The 22,412-nt window shown below is 52.0% G+C and overlaps 13 protein-coding genes across 13 annotated transcripts; 7 read left to right on the forward strand and 6 right to left on the reverse strand.

Moving 5' to 3' along the window:
- Window positions 1-601: 601 nt before the first annotated feature.
- Window positions 602-1,744, forward strand: NCS54_00361200 (Hypothetical protein; the record flags this gene model as incomplete). Its single annotated transcript, XM_053149175.1, has 2 exons — window positions 602-1,341; window positions 1,420-1,744. The coding sequence occupies 2 exons, from the start codon at window positions 602-604 to the stop codon at window positions 1,742-1,744; spliced, it is 1,065 nt and encodes a 354-aa protein (XP_053005150.1).
- A 701-nt stretch (window positions 1,745-2,445) lies between these two features.
- Window positions 2,446-2,711, forward strand: NCS54_00361300 (Hypothetical protein; the record flags this gene model as incomplete). The annotated part of the gene is made up of 2 exons (XM_053149176.1): window positions 2,446-2,456; window positions 2,510-2,711. The coding sequence occupies 2 exons, from the start codon at window positions 2,446-2,448 to the stop codon at window positions 2,709-2,711; spliced, it is 213 nt and encodes a 70-aa protein (XP_053005151.1).
- A 455-nt stretch (window positions 2,712-3,166) lies between these two features.
- NCS54_00361400 (Hypothetical protein) lies at window positions 3,167-4,271 on the reverse strand (the record flags this gene model as incomplete). Its single annotated transcript, XM_053149177.1, has 3 exons — window positions 3,167-3,755; window positions 3,813-3,955; window positions 4,008-4,271. 3 exons carry the CDS (start codon window positions 4,269-4,271, stop codon window positions 3,167-3,169), a joined length of 996 nt encoding a protein of 331 aa, XP_053005152.1.
- A 670-nt stretch (window positions 4,272-4,941) lies between these two features.
- Window positions 4,942-6,582, forward strand: NCS54_00361500 (MFS domain-containing protein; the record flags this gene model as incomplete). The annotated part of the gene is made up of 3 exons (XM_053149178.1): window positions 4,942-5,124; window positions 5,178-5,491; window positions 5,544-6,582. The coding sequence occupies 3 exons, from the start codon at window positions 4,942-4,944 to the stop codon at window positions 6,580-6,582; spliced, it is 1,536 nt and encodes a 511-aa protein (XP_053005153.1).
- A 449-nt stretch (window positions 6,583-7,031) lies between these two features.
- NCS54_00361600 (Hypothetical protein) lies at window positions 7,032-7,979 on the reverse strand (the record flags this gene model as incomplete). Its single annotated transcript, XM_053149179.1, has 1 exon — window positions 7,032-7,979. One exon carries the CDS (start codon window positions 7,977-7,979, stop codon window positions 7,032-7,034), a length of 948 nt encoding a protein of 315 aa, XP_053005154.1.
- Window positions 7,980-8,739: 760 nt separating this feature from the next.
- NCS54_00361700 (GH43-C2 domain-containing protein) lies at window positions 8,740-10,486 on the forward strand (the record flags this gene model as incomplete). The annotated part of the gene is made up of 2 exons (XM_053149180.1): window positions 8,740-10,288; window positions 10,350-10,486. The coding sequence occupies 2 exons, from the start codon at window positions 8,740-8,742 to the stop codon at window positions 10,484-10,486; spliced, it is 1,686 nt and encodes a 561-aa protein (XP_053005155.1).
- A 1,437-nt stretch (window positions 10,487-11,923) lies between these two features.
- NCS54_00361800 (N-acetyltransferase domain-containing protein) lies at window positions 11,924-12,716 on the reverse strand (the record flags this gene model as incomplete). The annotated part of the gene is made up of 2 exons (XM_053149181.1): window positions 11,924-12,333; window positions 12,395-12,716. 2 exons carry the CDS (start codon window positions 12,714-12,716, stop codon window positions 11,924-11,926), a joined length of 732 nt encoding a protein of 243 aa, XP_053005156.1.
- A 953-nt stretch (window positions 12,717-13,669) lies between these two features.
- Window positions 13,670-14,182, forward strand: NCS54_00361900 (Dolichol-phosphate mannosyltransferase subunit 3; the record flags this gene model as incomplete). The annotated part of the gene is made up of 3 exons (XM_053149182.1): window positions 13,670-13,825; window positions 13,896-13,964; window positions 14,021-14,182. Exons 1-3 carry the CDS (start codon window positions 13,778-13,780, stop codon window positions 14,180-14,182), a joined length of 279 nt encoding a protein of 92 aa, XP_053005157.1. The 5' UTR covers window positions 13,670-13,777.
- Window positions 14,183-14,413: 231 nt separating this feature from the next.
- NCS54_00362000 (Hypothetical protein) lies at window positions 14,414-16,793 on the reverse strand (the record flags this gene model as incomplete). Its single annotated transcript, XM_053149183.1, has 2 exons — window positions 14,414-14,544; window positions 14,597-16,793. The coding sequence occupies 2 exons, from the start codon at window positions 16,791-16,793 to the stop codon at window positions 14,414-14,416; spliced, it is 2,328 nt and encodes a 775-aa protein (XP_053005158.1).
- Window positions 16,794-17,464: 671 nt separating this feature from the next.
- On the forward strand, window positions 17,465-18,187 carry NCS54_00362100 (Oxidoreductase-like domain-containing protein; the record flags this gene model as incomplete). Its single annotated transcript, XM_053149184.1, has 1 exon — window positions 17,465-18,187. The coding sequence occupies one exon, from the start codon at window positions 17,465-17,467 to the stop codon at window positions 18,185-18,187; it is 723 nt and encodes a 240-aa protein (XP_053005159.1).
- A 327-nt stretch (window positions 18,188-18,514) lies between these two features.
- Window positions 18,515-19,699, forward strand: NCS54_00362200 (Hypothetical protein; the record flags this gene model as incomplete). Its single annotated transcript, XM_053149185.1, has 1 exon — window positions 18,515-19,699. One exon carries the CDS (start codon window positions 18,515-18,517, stop codon window positions 19,697-19,699), a length of 1,185 nt encoding a protein of 394 aa, XP_053005160.1.
- Window positions 19,700-19,969: 270 nt separating this feature from the next.
- NCS54_00362300 (Hypothetical protein) lies at window positions 19,970-20,979 on the reverse strand (the record flags this gene model as incomplete). The annotated part of the gene is made up of 3 exons (XM_053149186.1): window positions 20,815-20,979; window positions 20,179-20,604; window positions 19,970-20,131 (listed from the first exon to the last, which is right to left on the reverse strand). Exons 1-3 carry the CDS (start codon window positions 20,845-20,847, stop codon window positions 19,970-19,972), a joined length of 621 nt encoding a protein of 206 aa, XP_053005161.1. The 5' UTR covers window positions 20,848-20,979.
- A 454-nt stretch (window positions 20,980-21,433) lies between these two features.
- NCS54_00362400 (Hypothetical protein) lies at window positions 21,434-22,228 on the reverse strand (the record flags this gene model as incomplete). The annotated part of the gene is made up of 3 exons (XM_053149187.1): window positions 21,434-21,623; window positions 21,677-21,982; window positions 22,044-22,228. The coding sequence occupies 3 exons, from the start codon at window positions 22,226-22,228 to the stop codon at window positions 21,434-21,436; spliced, it is 681 nt and encodes a 226-aa protein (XP_053005162.1).
- Window positions 22,229-22,412: the final 184 nt, after the last annotated feature.

The following is a 22,412-nucleotide window of genomic DNA, read 5'->3' on the forward strand; positions in this document are numbered from 1 at the left end:
AAAACCACGGAACCGACCTTTGGGAAAGGTCTCAAGAATGACAAGTGTGAAAAGGGTACTGATACTCGTACCTTTCACCATGACAAGAAGGGATTGGCTGTTTGTGGCAATATATCTTGCATAGCTCTCTGCCCGTTGAGAAACCTCGCTCTTGGCTGTGGATATTGGACCCAGGATAGCGGTATAATCCTTGCAGCTCTGTACCCCTTGCAGCTCTTGTACCAGACCATCGTTTTGCACCCTCCCACCATGAACCCACAATCGAAGGATCACTACTACCCGACAGCACCAGTAGAAAATTTTCGGCAAGGGACCAGGGCCTTGGGCCCGGATGAACTACTAGTGTTTCCGGAGGATAAAGGGGAGATGGTGAGCTTCTCGCCTGTTGCCGATCAACGGTGCGTTAAGTTATTCTTGGCCATCGGCGGGTCTAAATAAGCCAGCGCCGTCCCGCGCCGGCTCGTCGATTGCGGCTACCTATCTTTGATCGTTGTTATCTTTTTTAAACGAAACGGCTTGCTGTTGTCTATTCTCTGTAAGCGAAGCGCCTTTTCCTTTCCTGTATGTGACAACAACTAAATTGCTGACAACACAGACAACCATGGCCACACGCGACACTCTTTCTCCGGTGATGGCCGCCTTCATTGGCATCGACGTCTTTGTGGTCCTCGCGCGACTCGGCGTGCGTATCAAGTTGACCACACTCGGATACGACGACTATGTCATTGCAGTGGCACTCGTAGGATTCATCCTCATGTGTTCCTTCTGCTTCATGTCTCTCTCGTACGGCTTCGGCGAAACCGACCAGCTCGTCATCGCCAAACTCGACAACTACAACGTCATGGAGGCCTCGAGGTACTTCACCATCGCCCAGATCACCTACGTCGCCGGCTTTCCCATCGTTCGCATCAGCGTGGCATTGGTCCTGCACCGAATTGTTCAGGGATGGCCTCGCACCCAACGTTTGCTCGTGGTATCCATGGTCTTCGTCGGTGTCTACGCTCTGGGCTGCCTTCTGGTTGATGTGCTGCAGTGCATCCCACTGAAGGCAGTATGGGGCGATGGCACTGGGAGGTGTCTTACTTCTTCACAACTCGCTGGGCTGGGCTTTGCTGTGTCGGCCCTGGACATTGCATCGGCGCTATTCTACGCCGTACTGCCGGTCTTTTTGCTCAAGGGCTTGCAGATGGGAACAAGGACCAAGGTCGCTATTATTATATTGCTGGGGCTTGGCGCTGGGACTGTTATTGTCAGCATCGTGCGGCTCAAGAGCTTGATTCAAATTGTCGGGTCCAAGGATATTGCCGCTGCGTTGGATCTCCAGCTCGAATCTTTCATCTAGTACGTCTCCTTCCTCATGTCCAACCATCTTCCTTTCCAAGTCAACTTCAAGCCCAGCCTTACTGACTATAACCTCAGCTCTGTCCTCGAGTTTGGTCTATCCATATTAACCGCCTCCCTGGTGGCCTTCCGTCCACTCATCAAATACTTGCCGTTTGGCAGTCATGGACGCAGTTCTGGCTTCCGAGGGCCCTCTGCGGGGACTGGGCCCTCAGGCACCGGTGGCACAAATAATTTTGAAATGGGCCGTCGCAATTATGTCAATGTCCCGGACCCAGCCCGGATGGACTCTGACGACGGGGACAGTCAGCGCAACATCTTGCGAGAAGAGACAAATAGTGCTAGGGATTGGAAGCACTCTGAGACCAGCGTCACAATAACAACCAAGATACATAAGTCATAACAGGATTTAGGATGTATCTTAGTTGAAAAAAAAAAAAGGAGTTAAATACATGCGCCTCCCTCTCATGACTTCGCCTCTTGGGATCTCCAGGGTCCTTGATCCACCAGCCACTGCTTGGTAGATCCCCAAGGCAAAGCTACCGTGTGATTATCATTACTAGAATAATCGAAGGCACTCATCTAAATCAGAGGTGTCATCAGACTCTGTGGAAAGGGGGCTGCTATTGGGCGGCTATTTACCTGGATAAATCGCCAAACAGTACCTTTCGTCACCAAATGGCTAGGCAACGTCATCTCTGCGGCACGGTCAAGAACATGGTGTACTCTTTTTGGAAACATGTAAGGACTAAGCACTCGGGCTGATGTCACTTTAACACTCAACTCGACTGCCAACGTCTTGGGTGGCTTGTGGGTGGTGTTCATGTGAGGCTTTGCGTGGCGGAAGAGGGTAATGATAGACGACACGAGTACGACATGGAGGCGAATGTTCATGATCGAGGCAGTCATATATGGAATCGGAGGGTCTTTGGATGGTACTGATCATCATGAGCTTCGTCTATATAAACCCCGTTGTGTTCCTTGTAAATCAAGAGGTTGACAATTCAAAAACACTACTTACAATCAACCTCACAAAACTCAACAACTACATCTGCCTCATCTTGAGCACACCCTTATAAACTTCTTACTTGTCTAGAACTCATCATGGCTCCCAAGTAAGACCAACCCGACACAGGCACCTCAATCTTCTACTAACATACACCGATAGCTCTAAGCGCCGCTTCTCTCTCAGCGCCCTGTCACCTGCCTCTAGGCGATACAAGCAAGTCATGGGCCATCGAAACGAGCAACGTCGATCCATCGACTCAACAGCAAGCGGCTCTACGCTCGGTGAGATGCCCGTCACTGAGGTTGAGAAGCACGTCGTGGATCCAGCCTATCGCTGGACCACTGCCAACAGAATGGGCTAGGGAGCTTGAACTTGAGTAGGGGGATTGTACGAGTAGAATACTGGTGAAAACTGGAGGGGTGGAATATGGAATATGCAACTGTACATTAGTCTAGCAAAATAGGTTCCGCAATTTGACCGGTCGTTTCTTACCTGCATTAGGTGCCTCTTTGTCGGGACGCCCGGGAGTCCAATAACCATACGCCTCTGGCCTTGGCTCTGCGCTTGATGAGACACGCCCTGGGCAGGGGTCAGCCACGAGGCGGCAACTAAAAACATGGCTTAAGTTTGTTTGTCAGTGTAAGTGCTTTAGCGATGTCTATGATGTGAGACTCGTTGTGGCTATCGTTTGAATGGATATCAAAGAGTACAGATATCCTAATTCACGCAACTGAACAGGCAATCCAGAGCAAGATTTTAGATCCAGGTTATTCATCTAAGCTTTTACATCATACTTCATGGTATCTAACACAGAATTTACTTGGACACGGGCTCAGGCTTGGATCCATAAGGAATCATCCTCACCATATGCCTCCTCTCACTATCCTGGAAATCCGGCACAGCAGAGTGTCCCGCCGACCTCTGATCCCAGATAACAACCGTCCCCTTCTCCCACTTTACGCGGCAGCTAAAGTCTAGACTGCGGATGTGGTTGTGCAGGAACGACAACAGGTGCTGTGACTCCTCGGGCAGGAAACCCTCGACCTGGCGGGCGATGGTGGGATTGACGAAGAGTGCGGGCTTGCCGGTTACGGGATGCTTGATCACGAGGGGGTGAGTCGTGTTGATGGCTTCTGCAAGGGCACGCTCGGTGCCGACTCTTCTGACTTCGCCTTCAGAGGCGGAAGTGTGCTGGAGTTTTAGCGCTAGAAGGGTCTCCCTGAAGGCGGGCGAGAGGGCTTCGTAGGCGTGTGTGAGAGAGGTAAAAGCAGTGTCACCGCCGCCAGACTTGGGAATCTCCAAAACCCAAAAGAAGGTGGTTGAGGGGACATTGGGGGTAAAGGTCTGGTCAATGTGCCAGAGGTCGTAAGTTGTGCGAGGACCAAGGAGGCTTCTCAAGTTGCCGCTGGGGTCTGTTAGATATCGAATGTCGCATGTAGATATGTGTTCATGATAAACTCACGACTTTTCGTCAGCATAGACGACGTGAAACTCGGGACCGGTGCCCTTGGGATATCCCATGGTGGGATGCAGATGAAGAGGGCCATAATGCTTCACAATCTCTCGCTGTCGGTCAAACCCAACATCGGCAAAATCTTGGTCTCTCTAATGACATTGTTAGCTCGTGTGCAAGCGCAGGAGCAATGTATTTTCTCACAAAAACAACAACACCTCTCTCAGCCGCTAGCAGAGCAATCTCATCAAGACCCTCGCTGCTCAGCTTGCTAATCTGCACACCCCGGATCTCAGTGCCAATGCGGGGGGTAATGTCGGTGACAGTAGCGCCGGCCTTCAGAAGAGAGGGCTTAGCGGGATCTGCGCGGAGCCCCGGCTCGTCGCCGTCGAACAAGGGTACGGCCAGAGGGGCGACGTAGCCGTCGGACCTGGTGGGGAGGTAGGCAGGGTAGAGAGGTTCAGACATGATGAATTGATACCGGGTTTGATCAGACTGTTGACTGAAGATCTGTGCTGAGAATCGTATGCTGTTTAATGCAAATGTGCCCTCTTGTTAAACCGGTCGCTTATCTCCGCCGTCGGATCCAGCAACCGTCGACCTATACCAGAACGGAAACGCTGGCTGTCGTCATCGGCCGCCAAGACGTCCTACGCAGCGCTAGACGGGGTAAAATCTATCATCATTTCAAGGGTTGAAGACGACATCGACTCTCCATCGGAAGCATGTAACCGCCCCTTGGAGCCGTCCAATGGAATTGCTTCTGATTCAACGCTTGGAGTCTCATGTGGATCGCTTCTGCTTTGAAAGGCGGGAGTTTGGACCCTGCGAGAGACAGCGACCGTGGGACAAATCTGCTGCTGAATCGGTCGACTACAGTCATTTCTGCCCCGTTGCGGAATCGTCAAGACTGATCTCGTCATAATAGCTTCGACATAGGAAGCGATTAGCTGGGGGAATTAGCGAGACCATGCCTACAAGCTTTTACTCCCCTTGTCCAGACGAATAAGACGCCATGTAAAAACATTTATATCGTCCGTGAACTTAAATACGGGCCTCTCACCTTGTGCCTGCTCTTGCTGTTGATCAATTCAAACCGCGATTGTTCTCTGGTGATATTTTGACTGTTTTGCCCAACATGTCACCGACCACCAGTCTCAAGAATGACTCGACGTCTGGTGAGCGACCAGCTGTCGCCTTTGTCGAGTCGACATCATGGCTCGCCAAGGTGCATCCTTACTTTAAGGATCCCTCCCATGTGTTGGTTTTGAAGCTTGACGTTTTACTCCTCGTTTGGGCATTCATTGCCGGACTATTCAAGGTAACAAGCTACACCCACACCCATTTCAATCTCACCAACTAACACAACTTCAGGACATGGATCAATCCGCCACAACCGCAGCCTACGTCTCGGGCATGAAAGAAGATCTCTCCCTCTTCGGCAACGAGCTCGTCGAGTTCACCACCTACTTCTCCATCGGCTACGCCATCTTCATCGTGCCCTCCCAGCTGATCCAGACCCGCGTCCGCCCCTCGCTCTTCCTCCCCGTGTGCGAGATCATCTGGGGTTTGTTCACCCTCTTCACCTACAAGGCCGGCAACGCAAAGACTATCTTTGCGCTGCGCTTCTTCCTCGGCGTGTTTGAGTCGACGTCTTGGCCTGGCATCGTAAACTTGATTTTCAACTGGTACTTGTAACATCCAAAGAAATTTTGATTGGTTATTTCTAACATGATATAGGTATCGCCCCGAGGAGCTTGGCAAGCGCTTGGCAATCTTTGGTGTCAGCGGTGTCGCTGGAAACATGTTTCTCGGCATCGTTCAAGCAGCTCTGTACAAGAACCTCAACGGCCACCTCGGCCTTGCAGGCTGGCAGTGGCTCTTCATCGTCTCCGGAGCCATGACCATCTTCTGGGGCCTCGTCGGTCTCGTCATCATCCCCGACTCGCCAGCCATCACCCGAGCGCTGTACCTGACTGAAGAAGAGAGGGAGCTGTCTCGACAGCGGATGAGCGATAGTGGAACAAAGACGTCCAAGCTGATCCCATTCAAGACATTGGTTCAAAAGTTGAAGCTGCTTGTCAAGAGCCCGCTCTCATATCTCTTTCTTGCCGCGTATCTTCAGTTTGCCTGGAGTCAGCGCGCCAACGCATATTTCCTGCTCTTCCTCAAGGGCCTCACCAAGGCGGACGGAACCCCACGATACTCGGTTTACACGGTCAACCTGATTCCCTTGGGCGGATACGCCATCAGCATCGTCTGCAATATCGGCCTCAATGCCCTGAGTGATTGGAAGGCTTGGCGATGGCAGGTCAGTGTCGGCGCTGCGACTCTTCAACTCGTTGCAACTTCGGTCTTGTCAGGCTGGCCCAACTCATGGCAGACCATTATGGCCTTTTACTTCTTGACCTTTGCAACGGCCGCCTGGGGCTATGCGCTCATTGCCTGGCTCGCAGAGATCCTCCGCAAGGAGCCCGAAGTCCGGTCCATCCTCGTCGCCATGGCCGTCACGCTCGTCTACGTTGGCCACGCCACAATTCCGCTCCGTGCCTGGAGAGTCGCTGACTCCCCCAAATACCCCATCGGCTTCCCTCTGGCTGCGGCCTTCAGCATTGGAAGCATTGTTGCCATCATGGGAATGTGGTTCTATGTGCGAAAGTACCCTGAGATCGAGGACTGGGGTCTGGATAGAGAGGCTGGTAAGGATAGGGCTGTTGAGGAGATTGCTTCCGGTGGTGAGGACCAGAAGGAGCCTGCGGAGAGGACTGCTCGAGTTTGAGTCGGGGAAAACCACCAGATTGGCATCTTTAGCCTGAGAGAACATTACTGTAGTCTAATAACGATCCATCTAAATGATATGTCTTCGTATAATTTCTACTCCTCCTAGTGATGATGTCAGCTGTCACCATGTTCGACTATTCTCTCTGCTTAATGTATATTATCCAGCCTTGAATAACAAACGTGGGCACATGCATGCTATAAACCTCCTTTTCGTAACAGGAGCTCAGAGCACTAGGCGCGCTCTTGAACAACAGGCGCCGCCAATCAAAACGTCTTATTATGTATCTATTCTCTTTTATAGCTATTGCAAAATCTAAGAAAAGCTGCATGTAAAACACGGGGCTTAAGATTTTCCTTTGAACCGTTTACATCATCCTTAGAACGAGGTCAAAGCCATGAACCTGCGTCAGATGGCCAAGTGGACGTGCCAAAAGCCTGCTCACTCCCTCAATCCTTCTTCAACCCATCTTCAGCCCTCTTCTTCTCAAACACGTCAAACATCAACTTCTGCGACAACCACAAGGGCAAGGAGTTGAAAAAGGCAATCTGAATCGCGTGGATAGGCCATGGGCAAATCTCGAGAATTCCTCTGGAAGCAGCCCGTCCGGCTTGATCCATCACCGCCTTGGAAAACTGTCTCGAACTAGGAGAGCCAGGCTGCAGGCCAACATTGTTCGACTGTGACTCGAAATCACCGGGTACAATACCTAGCACATCGACTGGGAGTCCGTCTACTTTCATCTCCCTGGCCACGGCGTTGCTGAGGGAGGTTATGAATCCCTTCGTAGCAGAGTAAGCAGCAACACCGGGCATGCCCATCCTAGCACCGGAGCTGACGTTGATGATCAGGGACGGGCCGTTCTTTGCCAGAAGCGGGATCAAAAGGCGCGTGACGTGAGCCATGAATCGAGCACTCAGGAATACGACGCCGTCTAGGTCCTCAGCCGAGTACTGATCCAGTCTCCGAAACCTTGGTGCTCCAATCATTTGCATGCCCCCAACATTGTTGACAAGGACAGTGATTTGAAGGTCCGAAACGGAAACCAGCGCTGTCTCAATCTCAGCAGGTGAAGCCTGCGCCGCATCAACAACCAATATCCTGGCCTGGGTGTCCGGGAATTTCGCAATGATGCTATCGCGTGTTTCTTGAAGCTCGTCACATTTGTGCCCTAGTAGAATGGCGTTGAAACCCTTTGCAGCAAGCTGCTCGGCGAGTCCTCGTCCTATTCCAGCAGAGGCGCCTGTGACCAGAGCCCAAGCACGCGGGTCTCGATTGTAGCGGTTGAGGCTCGTGTTGAAAGGAAGCCAAAGCGAGACATTGCTAAGAATTCGATAAGTGGTCAAGACGATGCTGGTCAAGCCGACAAGTTGTAGTAGAGTTCCAATAGACGGCATTTTTGTACATATGCGAGGCCATAAAAGATGAGAACAAGTCTAGTAATGTCCAGACCATGAGGGGAGCGACTGAATTTATTTGCCTAGTATCACCGCTTAGCCTTTATGACACGAGTAGTTAGTCGTCGCCTGGTCTGACCGGATCTGTCAAGCTGACCAGTTTTCCTCCAATCCAGACCCCGGCCAAGCCAGTTCAGGTAGGGGTGTTATTCAGGGCACCAAAGCCGAGGTTTGCGAGCCGAATGTGGGAAACTAGAGTAAGCGGGCATCATGGATTTGGTTTTGACAGTCAAAGAAGGATATGGCTTGTATCCTCTTTGGATGAATTTAGAGAGAATCTTCTTCGGCTAACATGTAAAGCGTAAATAGATATGCATAGCTGTGCAGGAACATTCAACTTAATGGGCCACTACACAGAACTGGATGTGTAGACGAACGGGATGCCGCCAGTTGAACAGACAGGTTTGGGGAGCCCCCTGCGTCTTTTTTGACGCAGTACCTAACGGCTGGAATTACCTAGCGTAAATTTTCGTTCAAACAATGGCTCAATCAATCGATTCTATTACAAGTCAGGCTTGTCTGCAGCGAGTAATGTGCCCTCCTATACGATTTTACGTATCCAGCTCGGCCCTAGCTCTCCCGAGCTTGACAGCCTGGGCTAACAGAGCGACTACTATTTAAAACAGACAGAAGCGTGTTTAATCTTCTTGAAACTTACGTTTTATTTGATCCGTCAAAACATCTATCTACGAGTAACGCTATGGACCAGCATTCACCACCTCGGGGTTTCACCAACCCAATCCTCCCGGGTTGGAATCCAGACCCCAGCTGCATTTTTGTTCCAGAGTGGGACAACACCTTCTTTTGCGTGACTTCATCCTTCATGATATTCCCTGGCCTTCCTCTATATTCAAGCAAGGACCTTGTCAACTGGAAGCTCGGCTGCAACATCGTGAACCGCCGCGGACAGATTCCTGAGATTGGTTTACATGATGCACAGGACAATGGCATATTCGCTCCCACCATACGCTATCATGACGAGAGGTTCTATGTGATTGTCGAATACGTCACAATCGGAGATGCTGAAGCTTCTTTTGGCCTTATCTTTTCCTCGTCAGATCCATTCGACCCAGATTCTTGGACTGATCCCATCGTTTTTCGACAGCCTCAGTTAATCCTCGACCCTGATATCTTCTGGGATGATGATGACCGAGTCCTCGTCCAAGCGGCATCATTTCGTCAAGAAATCGTCCAGTTCGAAATAGACCTCGGCACCGGAGCAACAGGACCTGAAAAGACCCTCTGGAAGGGTACTGGAGGGATAGCGCCAGAAGGTCCGCACCTGTACAAGAAAGACGGCTGGTATTATCTTCTCATCGCCGAGGGCGGTACAGACCTGCCTCACTGCGTCACCATCGCTCGATCGCGAAGCCCGAGTGGACCGTTTGAGGGTTTTGCAGACAACCCCATACTCACGAACCGCAACACGAGCGAGTACTTCCAGACGATTGGCCATGCCGACTTTTTTCGGGACGGAGATGGGAACTGGTGGGGGGTGGCATTGGCGACACGTTCGGGACCTGAGTATGTGAATTACCCCATGGGCCGAGAGACTGTCTTGTTCCCTGTGTCCTGGGCAGAGAATGACTGGCCTCGACCGGAGCCAGTAAGAGGACGAATGAATACTTTGTACCTACCCAAGAGCGATCCTGGAATTATTGGGTACAGGCAATTAGTCGACGAGGGAGACGAGCTGGACTTTTCCGTAGGCTCGAACCTCCCATTGCACTTTGTCCACTGGCGATTTCCCCCTGAAGGATCCGTCACAATCTCACCACCTGGTCACGTCAAAAGCCTTCGCCTTGTATCCTCTCAGCAATCCTTGGCAGGAAAATTCAAGGACGGCCAAGGCTTGACGTTTGTAGGTCGTCGACAAACATCAACCCTATTCAACTTCAGCATCGAGCTCCAGTCACCGCTTATTCTCTACGAGAACGAAGAAGTAGGCGTGACCGTGTTCCTCACGGAGCTACAGCACGCAAGCATTGGTGTCACCTGGGTGAGAAGCGAACACTCTGTGCTGCGCCCTCATCTTCGGTTCCGCCAGACCGGATCATGCTCCGACGACGACTTGACTCCTCTTCCGGATAGCTCGTCTGGTCGAATCAAACTCAGCATCAAGGCGGAGAACGCGCTCGAATACACATTTTCAGTGATAATATTGGACGAAAATGGCCAGGATCGAGGCTTCTACATGTCCAGAACCGCCCTAACTTCCACCACGAGCGGAGGCGCGGGGCGATGGGGAGGTTAGTACATTCCTACTCTTCTCGCTGTGAGTTGCCCGATGCTAATATGAATTTGCAACAGGCTCGCTTCTGGGAGTATATGCCACGGCTAATGGTGGCTTGGACAAGAGTGAGGTGCATGTGAGCCGCTGGATGTATGAAAATCTGGGACAAATGATTAGCAGCACAGAAGTGATCCGTCCTTCTAGGGATGGGTAGAGATGGAGGTTAGACAAGAGCGAATATTGTGTTTTTTTTTTATAGTTGAAGCCCGGTTCTTGATGAGATAGCTGAGCCAGAAGACCGACCGATAAGAGCAACACTGGTCCAATCCTTTGTCTTCGTCAAGCAAGATGCTCACGGGACCGACCATGCAATGCTCTCACACGTTGCTCGCCCAACAAACATCATGCCAAGGTGCACCGCTTTTTTTCCCATTGTGCTCCCGCAAGTTCTGCCAATCCTAATCGTTTCGTCGTGTGAGCCACTGCATTTTGAGGTTCCTCATCTGACGTGTTAGGCGGCGTCAAATATCAGGGTCCAAGGATATATCAATGCCTCCGAGCTCCCAGAGATTCATCTCCGATGGCCGTGGTTGTGAATGCGTCAATGATCTCAGCCACATGCTTGTCCTCCTCGGACTGTCGAGCCTTTTCAAGTGCAGCATCCAAAGCCCCTGAAAGATGGCATCAGCGTCTTTCAGTGCGGTACGTTGTCCGCTCTGTCGCCGGTCAATTGGAATTGGTGTTGGTGAGGCAGCCTTGGTAATGACGGATGATGGCAACGTCGAGATTGAGGGGATGTGAGCATTGGTGAAGGAAGGTGCAGGGTCGCGAGCACTGGCAGACGCTCTCGCGAAGCATTCATAGATACTTGTTCACCTACTCTGTGATGAGAAAACAGGCCCATTTACAATCTTAGAGTCTCCCCGTCTTAGTTTTGGCGTTTTTGAACTCCGCGAGCGACATCCAGCGAAGCAGTGCCACGACTTGCCAGCGAGTTCGTCGTCGGACATGATGGTCGTCGTGGAGGTGTAGGATCCAAGTCAGCCTGCCGACGGTCCAGCTACGAGACAGCCTCGACAGTCTTGCAGATATCCTTGTCTCGCGCCAAAGCCAAATGGACTCGTCCAGCTCCCAAAGCATTTCCCAATGGCATTGCGCCTTTTCTTCGGCTGTGTGCCCCCCACTGCGTCGTGGTGGCTGAGCCAGCTACAGTATATATTCAGCTTCTGCGGAGAAAACAGGCGCTTAACTACCTCCCGGTTGCCTTCTCGCAGGGGTGCGCTTCCAGAAGCTGTCCGCCCAGCGGTGAAAGCAGCGCCTCAGTGTGCAAGAGTGGCGAACGGGGCAGACAGGCGGTTGACTTAACACTCGGGCAAGTTCAAGCCTTGATAGTCACGAAAGAGTGGGACTTTGTTTTCTTTTTTCGGTCACGTTTCTGTGTGCGTTCTCGTGGAATCACGGAATGTGAAAAAAAAAAAAAAATAGCCTGGCAATGATGAACCCAGCAAGACTGCTTGAGGCTTATCATACAAGCGCACCCAGAGAGATGGGACCAGAAGAGGCGTAGTATTAGTCCTTGTGCTCGTCAGCTTTAAACCATTTCACAGTGACCAGAAGAATCTAACAACCGACTATCCAGTATTGAAACACGTCACTGTTCTGGCTGCCACCTCATGATATCCCATCCACCCTTACCATCACTACCTTCCATACCCGGCCTCCATCTCCAAACGCCAACCTTTTTGAAACCCAGCTTAGCGTATAATCCCGATCCCGCAGGCGTCGCAGAGAGCTCGATGGGAATAGCCTCCTCCTTTGCCTTATTAATACCCCACTCAACGAGCCTCCTCGCGATGCCGTGACCCTGAAAGTCGGGGTGCACAGCAATATCCATGATGCCGTACTGAGGCAAGTTGTCGATTTTGGAGCAAAAGTAGAGGTTAGAGGAGGGGAGGCGACATGTCCGAGCCATGATGGAGGCATTCTGAGCTGATACCAGTGGATCTATCAGGTCGGATGCGTACTGAAAAACTTCAGAGCCAAAGATGAAAGTTTTTATCCCTGACCGCTGCATCAGTCATGTTCAGAAGTAGTAGTGTCAGAAAACAGCACTAGGACTCACTCGATAGTAAAGCCTTCTTCTCAACACCCTTGGCCTTTTCACCCTCCTCCTCGCCATCTTCGCGAAACCAGATGCAAAAGCCAACAATATCAGGCTTTCCACTCCAGCCCTCATCTCCCTCTTCGAGTACAGCAACAATCACCGTTGCTGTGGAGTCATTCATGCCATGGCGAACAATGCTCTCTTTTGTTTTGAGATATCGCTGAGGGTGCTTCTTGCGGCCGGGGAACATGAAGGCATCCTGTTCATCATCGATGTATGCCGCTGCTGCAGCGGCCCCTGCGGCGGGAATGTCTTCCCTTGTAGCGTTGCGAATGAGCATTGGTGAGGAGTTACTCGGGTTGGGGCCATAAAATGAGCTGAAGAAGACCGTATAGTTCTTAAGTACTTATTTCTAACCAATGTATAGGCGCAGTTTCTCAGCTCTCTGAGTCACTGACAGAAGTCGTAAGCTAATTAGATGAGTGCATTGACTTGTTTTTCAATGGTGAGTCACATCTCTTCCCTATTGCCTAATTCAGTTATAACAACTGCTCGTATAATCCTAGCAGTTGTGGATTAGGTTTAACTGAGATTATCATTTTCTCCCCATCCTGGGGCGCAGATAATCCACACATTGCTGGCCACTAACTGCTTTACAGTTCGGGGTTAACACAAGGTCAGGACCCTGGTGCTTGGCGTTGCCAATTAAACACACGCAAGTCAAGCTGGAGTCATCGAAATCACCAATAGATAGCTGTGACAACTCCCGAGTGGGCATCAGCCCGTGGACATTCCTAATTAACTTTGTTCCTCCTGGGCACACAATGAGTTCGAGGCTTGATATCTAACAGTAATTTGAACAAGCGGTCAATCTCGGACTAAGTAATACTTCTCACTAAAGTATCATAAATATAGCTACGTAGATACGAGGCTTAAATCATGCGCATGCCTTCTCAAGTTCTGCGAAAAATCGGTTAACAGAAGCTTGGGGGTGAATCGAAGACACGCCGGCTGAACATCAGTCACGTGACTCCCACTTGGGGAATCTTGTCCAGCACCAACTTTGAAGCGCTGCACCCGGGGGGCAGTGAGAAACAATCAATAGTTCAACATACTATGAAGCGACACATGGAGGATACACGTATCCATCTGTGTCGTCGTGTAACTAGTTGACCTCAGTGGAATGAAGTCATCGTGAACTCGACATAAGCCCAAAGCTGCTTACCTAACCCACCCCACCTTAGTCATCCGAAATTTCCCACCCAACGCGCCAAACCCCTGACAACTTACACGTCTCCTCAAGATTTGGATAATCGACATCATCGCATTATCGTCGCCCACCCGCCGCTCCTTCTTTCGCTTCTTCACTCTCGTTCACGCTTCCGCAGCAAAACCGCAACAATGACTCGCGCCCAGCAGACCATCTCTCTCGCCCTCCTCGTCTCCTCCGTACGCAAAAACAAACCCCTTTACCCCTCGATACGAAAAACATGTTTGCTAATCCGTTGGCGCAAAACAGCTCTACCTCGCCCTCTTTCTCGAACTCATCCCCCTCCCCCCTCTGATCCAGGAGCAGATCGTCCCCGTCGTACGTTTTCCACCTCCCTCTTTCTCGCGACGCCCCAATCTAACCGTGCACACTAGCTCCCCTTCTGGGCGCTCGTCTCCTTCGGCGCATTCCTCCTCTTCCGCCTCGGCTGGGGCATCCTCACCTTCAACGACGTGCCGGAAGCCCACAAGGAGCTCATGGCCGAGATTGACCAGGCCAAGACCGAATTGCGAAAGATGGGTGTCACTGTCGACTAAGCTGCTTTTCGCGGGCGTTGCGTTGCGTTGCGCTCCAGACTTCTTTAATGGATAGAGGGAAAAGGGGGTACGATACAGTAGGCACACGAGGCCATCGCCGTGGCCAAAATACAAATTAATTACAATATTATGGTATCTTTTTCGTCTTCTCGTATGCGACCTGCGCAATAAGAACTCATCTTGGTCTACAGTCGTTCGTGGTGGAATTCCATGTTGGCATCCTGACATCTATCATGATTGTTCGCCCGCAACCAAAGCCACAATGGTCCGTATAGCCGTTTCCGGTTTCTCTCCGCCATGAACAAGCTCACCGAAAAGCTTGGGAATCTTTCCAAGAGACCCTCGCTCATCCATCTGGTGCCCTGTCATATCATGTCAGTAAAAGGCCAAGAGGTAATAATCGTGTGCACTCACATTTCCCTGGAACGCCCGTCAAAACCGCAAGCTTGCTTTCGGCCTCTCCCGTCCAGTCAAACTCAGTCTTCCATTCCAACCGTACCACTACGCCCGAGTCCTCAGTGTCGTTTTGGGGTATTGAGATGTCAAAGTATTGCTGGCCCATGTAGCGGATAAGGTCTGCCTTGTTGACCGACTCCACGTGTGTAAATCCAGACTCCTCATCTTCTTCGTCACTCTTTCTCCGCCTTGACTTGCGTGCGCGCATCTGGCTCGTAGACTCCGACACGCCATCCTTGGAGCCAAGGCTGTTTTCCAGTTGGCACCAGAGCTCTGCTCTGTCCACAGCAACACGGAGCCATTCACCCATGGCCCAAGATAGGATACCGACGTTCTGTTGCATAGATCGATTGCAGTCGCCGGTGCAAATCTTTTCGACAAAAGGACCCAGTTCGGGCTTCGAGGCCGGCTCAAGTGCTGTCATGTTGAGGTCCAGGATGGTCAAGTCAGTTGCGCTAACAACCATGTCCATTCGCGCTGTAAAAACCCCAGGTATCTCGCGAGATCGAAAGGTGATGGAATGAAGCTGCTTTAGAGGCTGATCTGCTTCTACAGGCATGACAGCGATGTTTGATGATATTGAGAATGGAGTGAACAGCTCAAGATAAGGCAACTCCTCTTCCGCTGTCAGGGCGACAGGGTGGTGTGACTTGATCTCGGCCTGCTTATCCTCGACAGGCACCGAAGGCGTGGGAGCCATGGCTTTGCCGAAAGGTAGGAGAGCAGTAGGGTTTAATGCCGCCTGGACGAGTTGTTGAGACACAGGTTGGTCCTTGTCGGCTTCGGAAAGATGTTGGCGTTGAATAAGATCGATAACTGCCTCCTGGTTCGAAGGAGCTAGCACTCGACCAGATTGTTGCATCACTCGAATCCGCTCATTCTCCTTTTGCGCAGTCTCCAAATCTTTCTTAAGCTTTTCCATCTCGTTTAGAAGAGCATCCCTCTCTGCCTTTTTGGCCGAATCCGGATCGAAGGCTTTGGGCTTCCTGGCTTCCGGTACATTCGTCTCAACGGGGGGCCTATGTTCTGTGATTCTAGCAGATGCTCCAGCTCGCTGGAAGCTCTTTCTCGGCTTGTCCAGAAGTCGTGATGGCGGCTTTGCCAGAGGCGAATCCCTGGGCTGAGACAACTCCCGAAAACGAATTGGACTGTTGCGAAAACTTTTTCGCAGGGCAGCATCGCGAGCTGATGGCGGAAGTTTTGGTACAGGCTGTGACGCGGATGGAGCTGCCTCTTGAGAATCAGGTTGAGCCATTGATGGCAGCTCAGGTTGGGGCATTGAAGCTGGAATGGGCTCGGGCGAGGAAGATGCCTGTTCAAGGACTCGACTTGGAGAGTCGTCTTCGGGTGAGGGAGAGGCTTGGTCGAGAAATTGGCTTGGGGAATCGTTCTCAGATTCGGGCTCAGGCAAAGGACCAGACGGGGATTCGGACGGTGAGTGGGATTCAACAGGAGGCGGACTCTCGGGTTCTATTGGTGCTTCTGGCGCTGGAGGTTCTTCAGGCGAGCGAGGAGCCCCAGCCTCAGGCTCAGAAAAAGGACCATCTGTTGATGGAAACTCAGGCTCAGGCATTGAAGCTGGAGGCTGAGGAGGTGAGGAAGCCTCAATCAACGGTAACTCGGGCTCAGGCATAGAAGCCGGGGGCTCATCAGCCGGCATGGAAATTCCAGCAGGTGGTGATCGCCGCAGCATCTTGCCGCGGAAAGGATTAAAGTCATCATCTTCAGGCCCCGGCGCGGGTGCTGGGCGCGGGTTCAACCTTGAAGGAGTTCGCCGGGCGGGAGCACCCAAACTGCCTCCAACACGCCGCAGCGACCTCCCTGAACCCGGCGTCGCCTCATTAGGACGCGTTGGTGTCGGCGCATCGCTCACCAAGCGACTCCCGGCCAAGCGCGCTGCAAGAACCTCTGAGGGGCTCTGCTCAACTCCGAAGTCCAAGGAAGGTAATGTCGGATTTGGCGCTTTTTGTGGTGATCTGGACCTTCTCCTCTCCAAGACTTCTGGATTATGACGCGCAAGACTCGCTTTTGTTGGCGATGCATAAGATGGACGCCTCCGTCGCGGTGACGCGGGTTCAGGCGATGCTGGAGTTCCTCCAATTTCGAGTGAAGTGCGAGGCGACGTACGCCTCCGCTTTGGCGCAGACTCCTCCATGGTGTGAAATTGATGCCTTTGTCGTGAGCGCCTTAAACAATATTCATGTCCGTGTTAGTATCCCACAGTCCTGTCAGTATTCGGTCTTGTCGCATTGGCCGTTGTTTACTTGGCCCTGTCGCGTCCTAGTGGGCTTCACCGCCTGCCGAAAAGGGTAGGCTGTGTTCACTGAGCCGAAACCAGATGTCAGAGATTGAATGACAAAAGCACCCGCAATTTGTGGCAAAGATAGAAAAAAAAAAACGCCTTGTTTCGTGTGATTGAAGTCACCAGCCGCGTCTCGTGAAGCTGTCAATTCCAAACTCTGTCCATCACAAGCCAACGCGAAAGCATGTGACGTGTATCACGTGCTGACAATCAGGCACAGCTGACATAAACATTCTCCAATCGCGGAGAAGCGGGAGTGCCCTTCAAAACTTGCATCCGACCACCCCCTGTCTCTTGATGCGCACACCCCGGCCGATGACGTCCGAGGCAAAAATGACGGACTTCCGAGACTTCAACACCAAGTTTCCCCTGGTCCCCCCCGTTGAGCCGCAATTACAAACCAAACCAAAACTTTTTTTTGCCATTCCTCTACAATTTCAATCTCACACCTCGCGCTTCTTTTGCTGTTCAACTTCAAGTATCGCCGAAATCATAGAACGTTGAGCTCTTCCCTTCCTTCAGCCATGTCGATTCGCGCCCGGTTAGCGCCGAGGTTACGCCCTCTCTTCTCCGTGACGATATCACGAACGTTCGCAAGTACAGTACCGAGACAGACCGCAGAAGAATGGCCGCAGAGATCCCCACTAGGCCCATACTACGAGCAAATACTCAACAACCCCTCTTTGATACCCCAAGAGAAGCCAGAAGATCCTCCAAACACCGCAGACCCCGAGGTCCTCCCGCCCGAGAAGAAGCAACCAGCCGACTCAACAACAGCAGCAGCAGCTCAGCCGCAGACGCCAGAGGAGCGCGTCAAGATCATATTTGGCTCTCGGCTGCTTGGACCTATCGAGCAGGCCGACCGCCTCGCCGCGCGAAAGGCGCAATCGACATTGATAGCCGGCGTCCTCGTGCCCCCCAAGCCAGAGGAGCCGGACAACTGCTGCATGAGCGGCTGCGTCAACTGCGTATGGGACCGGTTCCGCGACGAGATGGAGGAGTGGTCACTCAAAAACAACGAGGCGCAGGCGGCTCTGCAAAAGGTTGAGGGGTCGATGGACTCGGACGGTGGCGGGTCAGAGAGCAACTGGACCGCACCAGCGCCGGCCGTCGGCGACACCAAGATCGCAAAGGACTTTTGGGACGAGAGGCTGTACGAGAGCGTGCCGGTTGGCATCAGAGAGTTTATGAAGCAGGAGAAGCGACTCAAGGAGAGACATGCTAGAGAGGGCACGGTGGGTGGTTAGACCAAAAAGATGTGCGTATCAACGAAAGAGTATATACCCTGTCATGGCTTTTCAAGTACCGAGTGGTTACATTCAATAGAGTTGACGATTAGACGAAATAGAATCATGGAAAGACTTGATATTGTCATTTACTGTCTCTCAACGTCACCACGCAGTGAAACTCTATGAGCACAATATGCCCTTATTCTCATCACCATCTTGCTCTTTCCCCCCTCAAACAATCCCAGAGTTCCTTTGCCGTACGGTTCACCAAAGCACTATACCAAAGGGGACCTGTCTCAACATTGTCTCTTCGCGCCTACATCCAGATTCAACTCTAAAGTCATCATGACAATCTTCCCCTGGAGACGACAGCAGAAGACAAAAGAGCTCCAGAAATACGCCCTCGGGAAACGCGGCGACACATACTACATCAGCGCTAAACCCGCCGAACCTGTCCGCCGCTCCGATATCTGTATCCTGAGGGAAGCAGAGTGCAACAATTCCACCAACAAACACAGCCGCGCCGTGAACCGGACTCCCGAGTCCGAGTCAGAAGAAACAGAGCATACGCTCTCGTTCTTTTGGGTCACGTACAGGCCAGCCGTCCATCCAAGCCAGACAAAGATAAAATACAAGGCCTATACCGTCAGTTTATACGAAAATTCGCGGTTCCTGAAAGCCGAGGTCCGGAATCATGTGAAAGTGTACACGGCTGTGCAATCACTTTGGCTTCAGTTCAAAGCAGCAGGGTGGACCAGGTGCCCCCGTGTCGGCGTCCCGAGGCCTGCCGCAAGGATCTTTGCCCGGGGCCGTGCTGGCATCACCGACGTCCTGATAGGGCTCATGACACGGACTATTCCGGCACTGAATCCTCAACATTGCATGCCCCTGATTAAGGTTTTTCTGGACCTCACGATCAGGAGGAGGGTCATGAATGATCCCTGGATATCAGAGGTGAGACTCCGGGTCCGGATGGGTGAAATGTCTCCGCCCAACGACCACCTGAATCCACAGCTCCTGTTCCGTCCTGTTTACTTCAACCAGCTACGGCTCGAAGCAGGAAAACAGGCCGTCTTGCGCTGGGCGGTGGGCATGGGTGTGATGCTGGCCACCTTCCACTGGAGCTGTGGTCTTGACGGCGAGGGTGTCAACTTTGTTCTCGGCTGTTGGAAGAATTCCAAACCGTGCTTGTGGGCGACCGATTTCGGTGATTGCAAGCCCATGAAGCCCGAGGGATGGAAATCACGGCAGTGTCTGAGTGCTATCATGAATAACCCGACATGGCCACGACCTGCTTTCGCCCCCAACTTCATCCCTGACGGAGATCCTAACGGGGCCATGGGCATCGGGCGGGCGTGGAAAAACTTTGTAGAGGGCTACAAACAGGCGGGTCGGATAATCCTATATAAACAAAACAGGTTATCCGAGATTGAAAGCCCACGTCGCTTTGTTGACAAGCTTGAATCGTCGTGGAGGAGGCGACAGGCTGGCAGCGACGTTGAGAGCTTGTCTGGGTCAAGCAACTCATGAACGAGCAGGCCGAAGCGAAGCATGTTGCTTGGCGACAGTGGTCGAGAACCTAAAGGTAAGTAGGCGTTGGTGAGCTAATGCCATGGATTAGTTGGCGTTGGTGTCCAAGTCTGTACTCAAACAGACAGGAGTCAAAGGGGTCAATGGACGAAAAGATGATGATCTAGTTCTTTTGGATTGTTACTCCATAATGCATTCATCATGATCAATCAATGCGCGTAAAGTGACGTGCCCTTATTCCCAACTCCAAAATCTCACATAAAAAGCCGCTTAGTTAGACTTGGGCTGCTGGCCAGCGAGCCTGTCGTGCTCGTCAATGTCCGTAGCCTCCCAGGGGTAGTTGATCCAGACGTCGCCGACGGTCGAGGCAGCCGAGTAACGCTTGGCAAGCATGTCGTCGGGGAGCTTGCCCTTCTTGACCTTGTCCTTGTTCTACACCTTGTTAGTATAGATCGTGAGTCGTTGGGGTTGGCACATACGTGGAGCACAAAGATGCTGAACTCGGTCTTGGGAGTAGGAGCGCCGGCACCCATGCGCTGACGGGCAATCTCGACATCCTTCTCGAGCTCCTTGACGGCGTACTCGAGGGTCGTCCGGGTATCATCAACCTCGTCAACGATGAGGATTCGCTTGCCGACAAGGTTCTCCATCTCGCCCAGCGCAGTAAGGTCGAGCCACTGAGTCCGGGTAACCTTAGTACCGGGGGCCTCAACCTCGTCGTTGCCGAGCGACTCGTAGAGAGACAGGCCGATAGCCTGGATGGGGATGTTGGGAGAACCGGGCTTCTTGAGGAAGGATCGGAGGATTCGAGCAGGGACGTAGCCACCGCCGCCGATGGCGATCATGAGCTGGGGCTCAAAATCCGCGAGGATCTTGTCGGCCGACTGCTGGCACATCTTGTGCACCTGGAATCACGAGCCATGTTAGCGGAGCTTTCCTTATGATGTCTCTAGACGATGAATCAAGCCAAGAACTTGACAGCCAGCAATGTCTCACTCGACTGCAGCTCATAGCTCTCGCAGAATCCTCATCAAAAACCACGTCGCTGGTCGGGCGCGTTCGAGGCGCATCACCGCCCTCATCATCAAGGCGGGGTGGCGGGGTAATGTTCTTACATCGTTGTACGTGACGTAGAGCTTCTCAACCATTTTGACGGTCTTTTCCAGGGTATCACAGCGTCGCAGAGGGTAAAGAAACGAGGAGACAAGCAGGAGAGAGTTTGGCGACGGGGGAGAGAAATTTGAGGCCCAAGAAAAGAAAGAAAAGAAGTGGAAAAAGGGCCGAGGCCAAAAAACTGCAACTGGGGATCTTCAATCACAATTTTTTTTTCTCTCACAGGCAGGCTCCTTCCTTCTTTCCCTGTTCCTTGGCTCTTGCACTCTTTGGGACATGGAGCTCTCCGCGATTTGCTCGCGGCCGAGGCGGGGGATCCACTAATCACCGTCGGAAGCCGCCGACGCAGGGATTGTTTCAGCGGGCGGAACGCGCTGTGACATTGCACTCCAACGCCGACCTTTCCGTCAAATCACCGGTTCAAGAATTGTCATGACAGCTTCATCATTTTTATGGAGGATAACATTAGTCTAATACCTAACTGATTCAACCTTATCCAGGCCCCCTCCGCCTCAATTAATGTCTTTAGCCTTTCTTACTCCCGTTCAAACCTCTTCGCCTCCTGCCAAGACGGCTCCGCCTCCGGCAATTCCACTATCCGTGAGACCTACCATCAGCTCTTCACCTCTTGACTCCCCACTCCGCAAGTTGATCGCTGAAGTGGATATCTTCTGTCCCACTTGCGATGTTCTTGTCAAACCTCTTTACCACCACAGCTGGGTTTCCTTTCACGTAATGGTACGGTGGCACACTTTCGGTCACCACGCTGCCGTGACCAACCTTGCTGTGATGGCCGATCTCAACCCCGGGCCTAAAATGCCTGATTAGCTATGAGCCTGTGAATATGACAGTATAAGGACTCACAGTATGACAACGTCATTTCCAATCCAAGAGCAGCCACCGATTGTCACCTTGCGGCCAACAGTCAATGGCTTACCATTCTTGTCGTTGACACTTTGGGAGCGCTCTGCCGCGATAATGGTTAAGCCTGGATTTATCCACGAATGCTCACCAAACCTAACATCTGAAAACGGCGTGTATATGATTATACAGTTGCCGAGCATGTTTGCAAAGTTCGAAACATTAATTCGGAACCCGTTGTCAACGTGAACCGGACCTTCGATGAGCGGCCCGCCAATGACAGGCTCGTCTTCACCTTCGCTCATCTCCCTGAAGAAGGGGTAACTGAGCTGATCGGCCAACGTCTCCAACTCAATATTCTTGCACTTACTGCTTAAAGATAGCCACTTTCGCGACTCCTGGATCGTTCGGGATGAGGAGATCACGGAAAGCAGCCGGATATCTATTTCTAGCCTCTTCGACCTGTGCGTTGTTCGCCTGGTCAAACGCACCTTCAAGGCCCGCTGAACTGCCTATAGCGATGGGAATGTCTCTAGGGTTCACTTTTGTAGGCATGATTGAGATCTTGTTGTCTTCACTGAGATTTGGCAAGGCACTAAGCTATTGGACAGAGCTTCTGATATATGCAGACGAACATGAACTTCGTGGAGGAACTCACGTCTGATTGATGGTAGTTGGACAAGGACGGCTGTTGTTCATTGCTCCATCGACCAAGATTCATTGACAGTAATTGCTTGAG

This window comes from Fusarium falciforme, chromosome 3, assembly GCF_026873545.1.
Source record: "Fusarium falciforme chromosome 3, complete sequence".
NCBI classification, from domain to species: domain Eukaryota; kingdom Fungi; phylum Ascomycota; class Sordariomycetes; order Hypocreales; family Nectriaceae; genus Fusarium; species Fusarium falciforme.